Raw genomic sequence first — 16,564 nt, forward strand, 5'->3', positions numbered from 1 at the left:
AAAGCCTTAAGTCTGGGCTTTCTTTTGGAGCAATATTTTGAGTATCATTTTAATCTTCTCAGTTGTTATATCTAGATTTTCTATTTGCTGTTGAATTTATTTTGGTAGTTCGTGTTTTGCTAAGAATGTGTCTAGTTCATTTGAGTTTTAGAATTCATTTGTATCTAATTGTTCATTGCATTCACTAGCCATCTTTTTTTCTTTTCTTTAGGGAAGGTAGTGATATTCCCTATTTAAATCTTGATTTTATTCACTAGGTCTTTTCCCGTTAGTTTAGCTAAAGAAATGTAACATTTGTTTATTTTTTTTTAAAGAACCAATTTTCAGTGTCATTGTGTTGTTCTGTTTTTCTATCTTCTATTTAAAAATTCCTGCTGTAGTCTATCATTTCCTTCCTTCTACCTGCTTTGGGCTCACATCAACCTTATCTTTTCCAATCCCTTAGCGTGTAAGGTTGGATTACTGCTTGGACATGTTTATTCTCTTTGAATTTGTCTATAGACTTCTCTCTTAGCACTGAGTGTTTTTCTTTCTTTCTTTTTTTTCTTTTGGCTGATGCTCAGCCAAAAGAGCCTTTCATTTCATTTGAAAGGCAAAGATTCTGAAAGAGAGAGACAAAGATCTCCCATGCACCGGTTTGCTCCCCAGCTGACCATAGCTTCCAGGGTTGAGTCAGGCCAGAAACAGGAGCCATGACTCCATTTGAGTCGTTAGCAGGGACTCAAGCATTTGCATCCACACCAGTTGCTTCCCATGGTGCTGTTAGCAGGAAGCTGAAATGGGGCCAGGACTGTCAGCTAGCCAGTGGGACAGGAGATGCAGGTGTTTAAGTGTGCTGTTAACCACTGTGTCAAACGCACTACTTGACCCACTGAGAGTCCTTCCACATGTTGGTTCATTGTCAGTGTCCCTTCTGTCTGTGATTTGTTAAGTCCATCATGATCAGACAACACACTATGTATCATTTTTCATTTTATTTTGAATCATGACTTGCTGTTTTATTTCTTTTTAAATTTCAGTCTTTCTAGCATAACACTGGTTTTGTGATCTAGCATGTAGTCGGTGTTAGACTCTCCCATACACCCTTCAAAATGTGTCTCTCGCTGCTGCTGTGTGGATTGTTCTGTGTCTATCAGTTCTAGTTTGACTCTGGCTTTGTTCCTTATTTCCTTATTGGTCTTTTGCCCACTTAATGAATCACCTATTTTTCTGTTTTCAAGATTCTATCTGTGTTTTGATAATTTGGATGCTTTGTATTTCAGTTGGGTCTGTGGTTTTATCCTACTTGGAGTTTATTGAGCTTATTGAGACAGTAGTTTATTATTATTGGTCATATTATAGTAGTATTTCTTCAAATATTTGTTTAGTCTCTTCCCTTCTGTAACTTTCAGTATTGATTTACTCAATGTCAAATCTCCTATCCTTGCTTCTTCAAGCTTTTATTGATATTAAGCCTCCAGTGAAGTTTTCTATTCTTTGCTTTCAACATCAGGATTTCTATTTCAGGCCTTGAAACAAAACTTTTGTCTAGTTAAGTGGTATTCTTTATTCAATGATATTTCATTCTCATGGTTTCATTTCATATGCATTTTTGAGGCCTCAATTCTTCCATGTTGGTTTACTAAGTTTATAGGTAATATAGGCAGTGGGCACGGCATCGACCAACAGATGGGACCTCTCAAGGGAGCTCAGGGAGGAAGGTAAACTTGCTGGTGCCAGCCAGGGTTTTATGAAGTGTGAAATCTGGGAAAGAGGAACCTGATTGCTTTTACGTATTCTTTCCAATTTGACACTTAGGTAATGGAGCATTGATGATGAGATTCTAGCTTTAGCTCCAAACAGACACGGATTTGAACCTTGGCGATAACACTGCCAGCAGTGTGGACTGGAGAAGGTCTTTTAGCCTCATCAAGTTTCTCTTGTATCGGTGAAGCAGGAAGGGTAGCATTTTGTCATAACAATGTTGTACAGATGGCAGCTGTAAATTACTTGGCACCTAGATGCTGGCTACCGAGAAATTTAACTGATAATTTTGCATCGAAAATAGCTTAAAATCCAATGACCCATGTTTTGTTTATTGTCCATGCTCCACCTCTTAGGGATAAAGACTGTAAGAAAATACTGGATGCATTCAAGAGTGCCTTTGTTTCCAAGGATCCCTGCAGCATCACAAGAGAAGACTATCAACCACTGATTAACTTGACTGCGGACCCTGTGCCTTGCGACAAGGTAACTAAAACGAGTCAGTGATTGGTTTTCAATTTTAAAAATTAAATATTTTTGTTTATTTGGAAGGCCAACAGAAAGAGAGATCTCCTATCTACTCCCCCCAAAACCCACAGGCCCACAATACCCAGGGCCAGGCCAAGCTGAAGCCAGGAGCTTCCATCTGCCTCTCCCTCTTGAGTGCCACTCCCTTATGGGGTGCTGGCAACCAAAACAGCACCCTTACTACTGTGCTAAAGGCCTATCCCACGTAGTGAACTTTAAAACTGACAAGCAATGTTGAAAGACATCATATTATCGAATTTTTATTGGGATGAAGAAAGAGGAGAAATCTGAAGATTGAAATGTGAATGTGATTTCAGTGACACAGTTTGTGGGGCTATTGGGAAACGATGATTGAGGATATCTGGAGATAGGGGCAGGGATAAGGGACAAACGGAGACATGGCAAAAGGAAAGAAGAATTGGCCAACATTCAGGCAAAATAAGCTAAATATCAAATCCAACTCACACATGCAGAAACAAATAACCTAACCTTGTTTATTTATGAAACTTTCTCTGACCTGACAGCAACAATAGTCATCATAACAGAAGTTTGCATTTAAGGACTACTTTATTTTGGTGCAAAAGACTCTTATAGTCTTAGGTCTCAGCAGCCATCCTGAGGAATAGGCAGGTCGGGTGTCAGCATCCCTTTTCCCGTGAGTAAATGAGGCCTGGTCAGTTTGAGTGACGAGTGACTGGGCTTGAAGCATGCAGCTGAGAGGCAGATGGCACAAGCCTTTTAGCCAGGCTGGCTCTTAGTGCATTGATTATTGAGAGAGGGTCTACACCTAGAGTGTGTCCCCTTCAACGTCAGAGTTTAAGGCAAAAACTCTGTATGTCCCAGGTTGTCTTTGGGAAGCTTCTAAATCATCTTCAAATTTCAGCTTTCATCCTGTATGAGTGACTAAGCGATGGACCTTGTCCTAGGCAATTTACTTGCATTTACTTTCCCTAGTATACATTGAGTTCATCATTATCATTTTACAAGTGTGGAAAGTGAGGCCTTAGTAATGCTTTTATTGCCCAATATCAAATACCTAGTAAGTGGTGGTGCTGGGCTGCAACAAACAGTGTGACTCCTGAGTCCAGGATTTAAGCCTTTACCCACCTATTAAGGGTGATCAAATTTAGGGGACTGAATATGACCCTGAGAATTGCCAATGCACCTGTAAGTGGAATGCTCAAAATCCCAACCTGTATTTGTTCTTTCTTTCTCTTTCCCCTTTTCATTTTCCATCTATAGAAGTAGAGAAAATTGGGGGAAAGTGGAAGGGATTGTGAAGCTCTTTATATATCAAGATGCACTACTTCTAGAACATGAAACCTTTTTTCTATTACAGACAATTTTAGGATTATTTGGAATGTGTTAACACCACTTCCCAATGTGGTTTGATTCCTATGTTAAATCTAAGATTTGACCAATGGGGCTTTGGCCTAGTGGCTAAAGTCCTCACCTTGCATGCACCAAGATACGTGGGCTCCAGTTTGTGCTCTGGCTGCTCCACTTCTCTTCTAGCTCCGTTTGTGGCTTGGGAAGGCAGTAGAGGACACATTGCACCCGCGTGGGAGACCCGGAAGAAGCATCTGGTTCCTGGCTCCAGATTGGCTCAGCTCTGGCCAATGTAACCACTTGGGGAGTGAACCAGCAGAAGGAAGATATTTCTCTCTGTTTCTCCTTCTCTTTGTAAATCTGATTTTCCAATTAAAAAAAATAAATCTTTAAAAAAATTTGACCAAGTATTGGCAGACTTTTTGAACTACAACCCAGAGTAATAAGTTCATTTTACATTGTGACCGCAAACACACACACATGCACTCTCCATCTCTCCCCAGCTCTCACACAGAAAGCCATTCACACAGAAAGCATCATAAACACACTGATTTTTTTTTTATATACTGGTGTTTTCTTTCTTTACAAGCATTTGGATTTATTTCTTGACCTATTGTCTAACCTGATCTTGATAATAGAGTGTGCTTATCTTTATTAGAGCCTCTTCTGGAGTAGATCCAAGGAGCTGGTCCATGAGTACACAGGGATCCAGAAGGAGATGTTCACTCTAGAGGACACACTGTTGGGCTACATGGGTGACGGCCTCACGTGGTGTGGAGACCCCAGAACTTCCGGTGAGTGTCGGGGCCCCATGCGACAGCCAGGAAGGAATGGGGCGAGGGAGCGCCAAGCACTGTGTGGGCCCTGGAAAGTCGGTGTGTAGAAGAAGTAACGGGTACTCACCCTGATTCCCCTATGGTTTTATAACATTGGAGGAAAGGGGAAAACAGTGTTCCTGAGCACATTCCTTGTTCTCTTTGAAAAAGGACTTTGCAGTTTGCTCTGACAACAACATCCAATGCTGTGTTGACTAGAAGAGAGATGGTGAGCTTTCTTGTCTTGGGTCAGATCTTAGAGGAAAAATGTCAATTATAAGCACAGAGTGTGATGCTAGTGGCCAGTTTCTCATGTGTAGTTCTTATTGTCTTGAGGTGCCTTCTTTCAATATTTGATTTCTTGGAAGCTTTTCTTTTTTTATTACAAAGGAGGCTGAAGATTTCCAGCTACTGTTTCTGTATTTTATGAGATGAGTACATGATTTTTTGTCTTCTATTCTGTTAGTGTGACATCTCACACTTACTGATTGGAATTTATGAAAAAGTCCTGCATTTAAAGGACAAATCCATTTGATCGTGGCAGATGATCCTATAACATGCTGCTAAATTAACTTGGCTAATAATTTGTTGAGGATTTTTGGATCAATGTTCATCAATGAATTTGCTCTTATTCATCATCATCATTATCATCATTATCATCATCACCAATGTTTTTGCTTCCAATTTAAATCCTTTTCCAATACAGGAGAAAATATTGATGAAACTAAAAAGCAGCTTAACTGTTGACGATCCTGTGAGGCCCCTTTTAAAACACTGATGAACTGTGATTCTCCTTAGAAATCTCATGGTACACCTTGACTCTGTCTTTCACCCTCCTCCTCTTCCATTACCTACCTATTTTTCTTTTTCTCAATACTTTACTTATTTGAAAGGGAGAGTACAGAGTGAGAAGAGGTAGAGGAATAAAGAGAGAGAAAAAGAAAGACAGGCTTCTCACCCGCTAATTCATTCTTCAAATGGCCACAATGGACAGATCTGGGCTGGGCTGAAGTTAGAAACCAGGAATTCCATCCTCATCTCCTAGATGGGTGGCAGGGCCCAAAGAAGAGGGAGCATCTTCCACTGCCTTCTCATGGTTTGCCTGAGCAGGAAAGGACTCAAACTGAATCTCTGGTATGGGATGCTGATGTCACGGCTGGTGGCTTAATGCATGATTTCCAGTGTTGGCTCCATTAATCCCCTTCTCACTTGCTGTGCCAATGTTTGTTCTAAAATCATTACAGCTGCCTCCTTTGTACGCTCTCACTCTGCTTGAAGCATCTTTCTCTGCCTTGTCTGTGCGAAGTCACCAAGGCATCTTTCCAAACCAATCCAACATCAACCTTCCATATTGGTTTCACACAATCTGCACCCCTACCCCCACCATCTGTCAATATTTTTGTGGTCTATTTGATAACACTAAATTATATGCTTTCTGAGGGCAGGATCCCCCATCTATTCCATCTGCCTACCCCCAGATTATAATGCTCAGCAAATGTGTACTTCTGCCCACAGTGGCATGAATTGCCTTGAAGAGCGAAGCTATGTACAATTGAAACAAAATAAGAAATGAGACACACACAAGATAAACTGTAAAAGGGAGGTGGCTGGAGGGAAGCCCCTTTATCTAAGGAAGAGGCTTGACTCAGAAGGCTCACCATCTCAGCCTTTTATTGACCTGCTTGGGAAGTCAAATTACAATAATTGATGTGGTATAAATATATGCCCTATATCAATATTAGCAGCCAATTCTTGATGATGAGGTAGCAACAACATGGCCAAAGTACAGAAGTTAGGATGTGACTGTCTCAAGGACATCTTAAAAGCACAAGTCCTGTGGTCTTGGATCTTTGCCCAGCTATGGACCCTTGCCCACAGGCCTGAATCTTGATCTTGGACTTTTGTCCACTCATGGACCATTGCCCACAGGGTTTGACCTCATTCTCCAGCACCAGCAGTTTTTGACCTAAAGATTCAATGTTGTTATTGTTATCGTTAATATTATTTTTTACAACTACCTGTGGCAATGTGCATTAATACAGATCCTTGGAAGAAGTGACACAGAAAATTCAGGGGTGGGTATTTGCCCAAAGGCTGTCACTGCTTGAGAGATTCCCATTCCATATGGAGCATCTGGTTGAGTCATGAATCTTCACCCTTCAATCCAACTTTCTGCTACTGAGCACAGTGGGAGGCAGAAGTAATGACTCACACTTGAATCCCTGCAATCTACATGGAAGATGCAGGCTGAGATCTGGGCCCCTGGCTTTGACCTGCCCTAGCCTGGCTGCTACAGCATTTGAGGCATGAATCATGGGTGGAAGATTTTTTTCTGTCTCTCCCTGTCGCTGTTTCTCTTTGCCTTCCAAATAAAATAAAAACAAAAGTTAAAGGGAAATATATGTTCAAAAGGTCTTCATGATTTATGACTATTGAGCTTGTCCAATGGGATGAATGTAAAAAGACTTAAGGGCATCTGACCCTAAGGACATGGGGATTTAAGGAGGTGGGAGGAAAACTGTCAACATGAGAAAGCTATTCAGAAGCAAAAGAAGTTGTTGGTGAGAGTGACCCTGGACGGTGCAGTTTAATCTCTGCTTCTTCCGGGGTTCAGAGGCAAAGAGTCAGTTTGACTCTGTTGGGTGAACTTTTGTTATCATTTCCCAGAAGAATGACTCAAAGCCTGTCCCTCTGTTCCCATCTGGGATCCACAGGGTAAGGACTTGGAAGGGATTCAGGGGACTCTCTGTTAAATTGGGTTGAGATGTATCCATCTGTATTCTCCTGCTTGGCAGTGAAGCAACTGGAAAATTGAATAACCTGGAAGAGCGGACCTTAATAATGCTTTCCTTTCCATTTTGTTCTAAAAACATGTTTTTCAGAAATAAAGCATGAATCTTGCCCACATCGGAATGAAACGTGCAACAGTACTGCTACTTATGTATTCTGGAATGTGATTTCACAGAAGGTACATCCCAAGCCACGGGATTCCAGCTCTTGCACTTAGTACATGTAGGGTCACACATCCTTGACGGAGTGTAGGTGCAGGAATCTTTCCTGAGGAAAACGTTCAGAAGCACATCGCGGAGTTTTTCACATTTGACTTTAAGGCATTCATGGAGCATCTGTGGGTTCCAGTTGAAGAACCTGTGTCTTGTCCACCCTTTGGCTTTGGCTGCTAGCAAGCTAGGACTTGGTCTAATTTTGGAAACAGGTCATATTTTTGTCCATGGGTTAGTTATAATAACCTACATGCATGGGTCACTTACTATGCACAGGCACTGTCTTTAGATCATTACCTTACCTAAAGATTTTTCTGTTCACAACAACAATATGAAATAGTTATGATAAGTGTTATGCTTATTTTATAGATGACAAAATGGAGGTGCAGGGAAACAAGAGATTGACCACTTGTACACAATTAGGAAACAGCAGATCTGGGAGTTTACTCCAAACTCTGGGACTCCAGTTCTAGAACCTGGGCACAGCAGAGCATGTGCAACCTCCCTAAACCCTTCCCACTTGCTAATGTGTAGCAGAAGGAAGTATATACCTGCATGCTACGGCTGAAGAAACCAGAACTCAGTGGAAAAGACTCATCCAAGGTCACTGTGCTAACAAGTAGCTATGCCAGGGCCTTGTGGATGCCTGTTGGTCCTGTCTTTTAAATGGCTCATTTGATTGCCTAACTGTATGCTCTTCAACTTTGTTGTGTTGTTGTTGTTTGCATCTGCTCTTCTTTAAGTTCCTTTTGGTATCTACCTAAGCCCCCTTTCACTGTAAGGGTTGCAGGCAAATTGGTATGCCAGAGATAGGAGATAGCCCTAGAGCGGAAATAAAGAGCCCATCTTTAAAGTTGGGGAGATCCTTTAGTGATTCTGAACTTCAGCTTCCCCACTTGTCAAATTGGACATCAAGACATGTTTGTTCCATAGGGTGAATGCAGTGTTTACATAAAATACCACTAGTTGTTAAGTAATTCAGAACCCATCTATTTGACACGTATTTTCATGTACCTATTCTGTATTGTGAGATCAGTGGTCCTATTAGTTTTTATTTGTTTGTTTGCCACCTTTTCTGACAATGGTTCCTGTTTATTTTTATCACTCTGTGATATGTTTTAGGGTGGTGCAATTGCTACAAACTTTAAAGGCCAAGTAATATTTACACGCACCGAACACCTAATTGTGACCCTCACCCCCATCCCTAATTCAGAAGTACAATGGAGGATGTGAGTGAATGCTCACTGCTGCTGTGAATTACTTTGGCCCATCTACCTTAATCTTTGCCAAGTGTTCAAGGCTGTATATACAAGGACCTTTCTGATAACAGAAGCAGTGCTGCCTGCTAGTTCAAGTCTCAGTCTTACCTGCTTGCTTCCAAGTGATGGAATCTTGAGGCAAAGTAACTCAATACCTACCTATAGGGGCTGTTAAGAATTATAGTTTGTGGGCCCGGCACGGTGGGCCCGCTGTGCTCACTTGGGGAGTGAATCATCGGACGGAAGATCTTCCTCTCTGTCTCTCCTCTCTGTATATCCGCCTTTCCAATGAAAAAAATAATAAAAATAAATCTTTAAAAAAAAAAAAGAAAAAGAATTATAGTTTGTGGGGTCCTAGCTTGGTATCTGTAAGCTTTCTTTTGCATTAGCAATTGTGAGAAATAATGGTCACGATTCTCTTATGTCCCTCATCAACCTTGGTGGAAATTCAGAAGCAGCGTTTGATTTCACAATTCAGTTTTCAGATCCTTCAGTGGTGTCGCCATCATCTACAGAAGGAAGTTCAGATTCCTTGGCAAAACATTCACAGCCCTGCATGAACTGAGTTGTTGAAACCCTGTGGTTCTTTTAAGCCCTTAGAACTTCTTCCTTTGGGGCCTTTGTGCACTTCATGATTCTTTCCTGCTCGTTGTCACGGAGTACTGAACTTCTTGCTTCCGCTTTACTCCTGCCTTCCCTCCCTCTTTTCCTTCCATGAATTTTTATTGGACAGATGTTCATGCATGTTTGTGCCAATGCACATTCAAGTCCCTCCAATACACTCTGTCACATGTGCCAAAGTGCAAGGCCTGCAGGGAATAAAGGTAAATGGGACAGCCAGGGTCACGGCTCACACAATTCTTAGTATTGCAGTTAAATGGACACCAGGGTCATCCCTGCAATGCAGTACAGTTAGATAATGTAAGAGGACCTGGATGCTGTTAGGGTTCAGGTAGCAGGATTCAAGGATCTGGATAGACCTGTGTTCGCTGAACTGCAGCGATGGACTTGGTGCATGGAGCCTATAACACGCGTGAGCTCCCGTGTTGGTAAGATTGCCCAAGTTTACTAGTGGCTTCAGGCTTTTGTAGACTGAGGCTCACGTAGGATAAGGGAAAAGGTATTGAGGAGCTTACGTAGTTCCCATAAACCTTTCTACGGACCCATCAATTGTTTCCACACTCTTGTTTGAAACTATCTTTTTGTTTGTATATCCAATCAAGTGTCCTCATTCAAATAATATTCAATCAGTTGTTTTCATACAAATGATAACCAATCAATCATCGTCCTATGATTTGCCCTACAAATCACAATGTCCTTCTACAGACTTGAACAATTTTTGTTTTGCTTATTTTGTTCTCAGTGATGCTTAGTGAATGCTTCAGATAAATGTTTGCATCAGGAGAAATAAAGTCCTTACTCATCTTACTCATTTGGTCACTCAGCTCTCCCCACCCCTACTTCTCTTTCTGCCTTGCCAGACCTCTCTGTTTCCTTTTCTCTCCTGGTTGCCCCCTTCCATGATATTGTACTTTCCTAGACCCCTAAGTTGTTTATTATGCTCACTGAATGAAATATATCTAAAGCGCAATAGCCCTTCTTTCACCAGCCATCTAGTAAGCATTGTGTTGGATGGAGCTTTGGGGGCATGGTGATTGGGTTTGCATACTGAGGAATGGTGGACCTTTTCTTTTTTCAAGTTTGCAGAATCTGCCTGTGGTACGGTCTATGTGATGCTCAATGGATCCAGAGACACTCCATTTAGCAAAGCCAGGTACTCATTTTTATAATCTATTCACAAAGATTATTATGGCATCACAATGCAAATTCAATCCCTAGAATAAATATACTTTTCATATTTCAGGTTAGTCCTGAGGATTTGGCTAAGAGTTATTAAAAGCTAAAGCCCTTATTAAAAGCTAGAACATTCATTTCCCCTGAAGAGACAGTTATTTCGATGTCAGAGCCTTTATCTGATTTCTTCTTTGCATAAAATCTCTCACTGGTTCTAAAGGCCATCACATTGCACCCACCTGTTGCTCCTGACTTTTTGAGATCCAGTGTAATTCTCTAAACTTTCTTTCCTATTACACTGTTTTACTCCTCTGTTCAAACCATTTCCCTGTATGTCTTGCTTCTGTCTGGTTAAACCCTCACTGACCCTGAAGATCTGACCTGACTTTGAACTCCCTGAGCAGTGTAAATCCTAATGTTGTGGTAAAGGCACTGTTGAAAACCCCCGGAACTTCTCTGGGCTCTTGAACTCCTGATCTGTTTGTGGGAGATTACCAGCAAGGGATTGTGCAGTGCCTGTGTACATAGCTCAGAGGGAATGGTGAGCTGAAGATTAACTGAGACATGTATGAAAAATGCTGAATTCTGTGCCTAATAAGGAAGGTACTAAAAAACCCATTGCTTAATTCACACCCAAGGGGCATCATGACACATCCATGTTGGCCTGATAATGTCTTTCTGTACTTAAGTCCCCTGCCTCCTTGTTCACATTTTTTGGCCTTTGTTCTTTTTCTCCAGATAAGAGGAGGCTTGTGTTAATCTATCGGGGCATTTTGGGTACCCAAAATTTAATTTTCTGTTTATCCTCTTTACATACTTAATTTCACAAAGAAAAATTTATCCTGTTATCTTTTTTGACCCCAAACTTCAAGGTTTTTTTGGGTGACAATGTTAAAATTAAAGGACTTGGTCTAGCATCTGGGATCCAGGTACCTGCAGCAAGAAGGAACAGCCGTAAGAGCTGAACAGGGAAGAGTCTAGCAGTGGAATTGGGAGAGACCACTAGTGTCCTCCAAAGCACAACTTGCATGTTACTGAGCACATAAATTGTGTGAGGATTGTTCACTTGCACATTAATCCAACAGGTGGCTGAGGGCTGAGGTCTTGCAGTTCTAACCCTTTTTAGGAGCTGTGTAATATGCCGATCTAAGAACTGCTTTCTGAGCAGCAAGTAATTTTAAAGATCAGCTTCAATGTGCAGATTGATAATTTTACTTTGAGAATCTTGTTCACTGAGTGCCACCTGGTATAAGAAGATGTGTCTCTTTGCAATGTGAATCCCAAGTTATTTCCAAAGGATGGGTTCTAATAGAGACAACTTGCCCGCTGGTTTTTGACAAAGGGTTTGGATAACTTCAGACTTGGGTTGGGGGTTGACAGTGTTTTTGTTCTCTTCTGTTGTAGCACTTTTGGAGGTGTAGAAATCTTCAATTTGCGACCAGAGAAGGTTCATACGCTTCAGGCCTGGGTGATGCATAATGTGGAAGCAGTTTCCAGGTATGCCTTACACACTTCCAGGGATGCACAATGGCTGTTTCGTGAATCGATCACAGGATGCTCAGTTGATGTCTGATCTCCTGGGAGCTCTCAGGTGCACCTCTGCTTCAGCTCTCCATCCCCAGGCCTGCTGGGGGAACAGAAACCATGACTCAAGCAGTGTTGAGAGAGCTGGTTGTTTTGATATTTCTCTCTTTTCTCCCCAGGGACACATGCTCAGGTTCCTCCATCCGTGAGTTGAAATCAATTGTGGAACAGAGGAAGATTTCATTTGAATGCTACAATGACTACAGGTAATAGATTTCTGTATGGAGAAATGACTATCTTGTCCTGTGTAGGATTTTGCTCCACTACTGATCTTCTGTGAGCTGGCAGGGTCATGCAGGCCCTTCTTGGACCTTGGTGGTGTTCTCAGATCAGACCTATGGTGGTATCTGTCCCTAACGCCCCGTGTTTGCATGGCCACTTTTGTCCCATCTTCCCCTCCCTCTCTGCCAGTCCCAAACAGTGACTTGCCGATGAGGTTGGCCCAGCCTGTGAGGAGGTCCCTCCTGGTTTGGCCTATGGCCTACAGGCCTGCGTGGCTTGAAGAGTGCAGGACCATGCAAATTGGTGCATAGGAAGAAAAGATGCTCAATGAATGTAGAAGCTGAAGTGCCAGGAGAGTTTTCCTGTTCCTGCTGCATCACTACTTTCTCCCACCAGCCCAACACCAGGGCAGAACGATAGTTTCCAGACACTTGCCCGTTGGCTTTTGTTTCCCTATGAATCAGCTGGCTCCTGTCTGGGGAACTTCCAGGAGATCACATCAGCCTTTGCAGTAGGCACAGGGGAGAACACACAAAGCAAAGGAACAGCTGTGAAAAAAGCCCAAGTGTGTGCTTAGCATGGAGACAGCTGAATACCAGAATCCTAGGAGGAGGGAAGCCAGATACCAGAATCCCAGGAAGATGAGACTCATTCTCAACATTCAAGTGTCTTTTTGTCTCTTAATAATCATTTCCCTATTTCTCATGAATAGCCAGAAATCCTTTTCATTAAAACTCATATGTGCCGACTCCAGGTTCCAGGTGGGCTCACCTGTTCTTGTCTGGAAAGAATGCACAGGGGTAGCTTCTACAAGGGCTTGAACGGACAGTGGTCCATGTAAGAAGCCAGTCATTTGTACACCACCGCCAGCCACTGAGAGTGCCAGATTATGTGACCTTAGACTTGGACAGCATATTGACTCTCTCCAACTATGATGCCATAACATAGTTAACATGGTCCTTTGAATCTTTGGACTCACAGGGCCTCTCGTTTTTAAGAGTTGTGTGGCTCTGAAGGACTGCTCGGTTTCTGGGAAAGCTCAAAGTAAATTCCATAGATGTAGACAAAGTCCAGAGTTGAAATCTCTCTATCCCAGACATACCTTCTGATCGAGTAAACTTTTATCCAGATGTTTTAGTGTGAATATTGAATAAAGTAAGCAGAAAGGTAGGTATATTGGCATAGACTAAACCTAGCAATTCTAATCCTCCCCATTTAGAGGCAAATACTATTGATATTTGTCTATATATCCTGAAGAATTTTCCTGTTTTTTCTATACGTAAGGTCACAGTTCCCATAAGATGAATACAAGATTTCTTCATGTGCATTTTAGCCAACAGAGTGAAAAAAAAAAGTAGCTATGCTTTTCAAAATGATGTTGAAAGTGGCAAATGGTCAGATACTTTGCTTAGTACCCTGTAATGGCTAATGAAAAACAACCACAACAACACAAAACCCTAACAGGTACATTAATCCCTCTATGTTACTTAAAAATACAGAGCCTCAACCTTTTAAAATGTTGCACAATTTGGGAAAGGTGTGTCCATTTTACTAGGACATGCAACATAAAATTTCACATATTTGTGAAGGGATGTAGTCTTACCAGTGTAAAAACTGTCTCTTAGAAAAAAATGAGTTCCCGATAAGTTAGAAATTATAGACGTGTGTGTGTGTGTGTGTGTGTGTGTGTGTGTGTGTGTGTGTTAAAATGCTGAATGTTTTAGGAAGAATCTTTTTCCAAAGTGGCATTTCCTTACAGAATAGCAAACATTTTCTTGCTAGAATGCCTTCATGCGGCTGACTCCAGATGACCCTATTGGCAAAGGGAAGTGACTACACTTGGAGCCACTGTGTCTAGCTGGTCATGAGGGCCTAACTGAGAGCGAACCTGAGCAAACCCTGCACAGGCGAGGCCCTCACATTCTCCCCTCCCAGGCAGGATGCCAGCGTGCCACAGCCAGACACATGCCAGCTACTCCTGTTAGAGCCTTTTGCTTATTATCTCCCCAAACCACTGTCATTTGTCTTTTAGATGCACATCTCAGTCTTGTTCTGCGGTCCTCTTTAGAAAGCCCTCCCCCCACCCCCCTTTCTCTGAGAAGGCTTTAACCCTCTGTTGTCTGACTCCTTGATGGAACCCTTTGGAAACTTCTAATGAGAGAAAAGCAAATGATCCCAAGAAACTAGAGGCGCCCAATCCTGGATGCTGCTTCTGCTTCCTCATCAGCTGGCATTGGTAATCACGCCTATGACATCAGAGCCACGCATTTCTTTTTTCACTTCCATAGTAGTGCTGCCCAGCATCCCTGCTCAGTATCTGCATCCATGATTTTACAAGTGAAATGAAACGAAATCAGGTCACACTTGAGTTTTTGTTCCTGGAGTAGATCTTTCTTTTTTTTTTTCTAACTTTTTTTTGTTTATTTATTTTTTTAAAATTGATTACATTGCACTATGTGACACAGTTTTATAGGCACTGGGGTTCCCTCCCCCCCCCATGGTGGATTGCTCCACCTTGTTGCGTTACCACAGTTCAAATTCAGTTAAGATTCTTTCATTGCAAGCATCTACCAAGCATAAAGTCCAGTATCTTATTGTCCAGATAAGTTCAACGGTTTCTTGAGGAGACCATCTCTGGTCTGAAGGTAGAGCCGGCAGAGTATCATCCCGATCCTGGAGTAGATCTTTCTTGGCGTTGTTGCTATCAGAGCGAACTTTGTGTGGATGCTTTGTGGGCCATGCACACTTCCGTTACTAATAAAAGGGTTATGTTCACTGGCAAATTGATCTGCTGATGCATTGTACTGCACCTTGACCTCTGCTTTTGCTTTCTTTTCGCAGGCCTGCCAGGTTTATTCAGTGTGTTAAACATTCGTCGCATCCGACCTGCAGAGCTCTGTTGTAAGCCCGTAGCCGTGGGGGTTGCAGATCCTTGACCACCTGTACACACCAGCATGCCCAATACCTGATGTTCCCACCTGTGCACACACCTGCCCAACATCTGCTGCTCCAGTGGAAGATCTTCTCTCCCATCCATCAACCAGCTCCTGTGTGGGATAGGCCCTCTGTCGTGATGTCACCACTAGAGATGGAAATCCTTTTCCTCAAAGGCTCAGCATAGCATTTATTGTAATCTATAGACTTTCAGAAACATTATTGTATGAATTTAGAATGGAATTTTATATTAAGTTATTTCATATGATGCTTTTATGTGTTTTACATGCTGGAAACATTCTTTTTATTGAAAACAACCACACCAAACCTGCCTTAGTACGTTAGACACATGAAGAAAGATAGGTGCTCAAGATTCTGAGAAAATGTTTCATTTCCAAACAAACGAGCTGGTCTCATATTTTTATACCCTTCCTGCAAGTGGGCAAACTATAAATTCTGTGGTTTTGAGGAGTATTGGGACTATCTCATGGAAAAATTATTTTATAGGGCATTTTGTGTAGGATGTTTTACCTTTAACCCTCCCTAAGGTTCTGTGAGCTTGGTATTATTTTAACCCACTTGCAAAGCTGAGAAAATGGGAGCTTCAAACAGTTCCATAATTTAATAAATTTGTGTGTCTAGCATCAGGGTAGAAACTGGAACACACTTGGGTCCTTCCAGCTCTGAAGCACATGTGCTCTCTCTTTTCAGGCCCACGAATGTGAACTCTGTACAGCTTCTAAGCAGATACTTTGCCCCTCCTGCACCTCTTCCTCTGTTTCCACTCAATGTGTTATCCATGGAGTGTGCATTTCAGATGTATTCATTCCTGACCGTGGCAATCTCTTTTTCTCCCTGTTGGTCATTAATTTGTTCTACTTGGGGTTCATACATTTTGCTACTTTTTAAAAAAACTAACCCATAACTCAATTAATTGCTTTATTTTTATTCAATGTTTTGTTCTTTTTCTTTATTATTAGAAATTCAGAAATTATTTTGAATTTCTTTTCTCAAACATTCAGTTTAGGCTATAGATGTTCGCTGAGGTCTGCTTTAGCTATAGTTATCTTTGAAAATGGGGGCAGAGAGCTGGAGAGAGAGCTGGATAGAGAAAGATCTTGCAGTCGTTGGTCCACTCCCCCAGTGCACCCAGCAGCTGGGGGAGGCCAGGAGCTAGGACCTTAGTCCCGGCCTCGCTTGGTAGGTGGTAAGTCTGAATACTTTTCCTGCATAGCAGGAAACTGGAGTCAGCAGCTAGAACTGGATGTTTTGAGATATGATGTGGATATCTGAACCAACACGTCAGCTGCTAGGCAAAACGCTTTCCCCTGATACAGTTCTTGGGTTTTGATAT

General features: G+C 42.0%; 1 protein-coding gene across 1 annotated transcript in view; it reads left to right on the forward strand.

The window, feature by feature from the left end:
• CD38 (CD38 molecule) overlaps positions 1-16,163 on the forward strand; it is a 39,124-nt gene extending 22,961 nt beyond the window's left edge. The window contains exons 2-8 of the mRNA XM_040965851.1: positions 2,100-2,229; positions 4,259-4,394; positions 7,298-7,383; positions 10,377-10,450; positions 11,875-11,967; positions 12,174-12,260; positions 15,118-16,163. Of these exons, the coding sequence (XP_040821785.1) occupies positions 2,100-2,229; positions 4,259-4,394; positions 7,298-7,383; positions 10,377-10,450; positions 11,875-11,967; positions 12,174-12,260; positions 15,118-15,181 (670 nt within the window). The 3' untranslated portion in view covers positions 15,182-16,163. The remainder of the gene's footprint in view (positions 1-2,099; positions 2,230-4,258; positions 4,395-7,297; positions 7,384-10,376; positions 10,451-11,874; positions 11,968-12,173; positions 12,261-15,117) is intronic.
• The last annotated feature ends 401 nt before the right edge of the window (positions 16,164-16,564 follow it).

This window comes from Ochotona curzoniae, unplaced genomic scaffold (genome assembly GCF_017591425.1).
Source record: "Ochotona curzoniae isolate NIBS_2020 unplaced genomic scaffold, NIBS_Ocur_1.0 scaffold_4505, whole genome shotgun sequence".
In the NCBI taxonomy this organism is placed as follows: Eukaryota; Metazoa; Chordata; class Mammalia; order Lagomorpha; family Ochotonidae; genus Ochotona; species Ochotona curzoniae.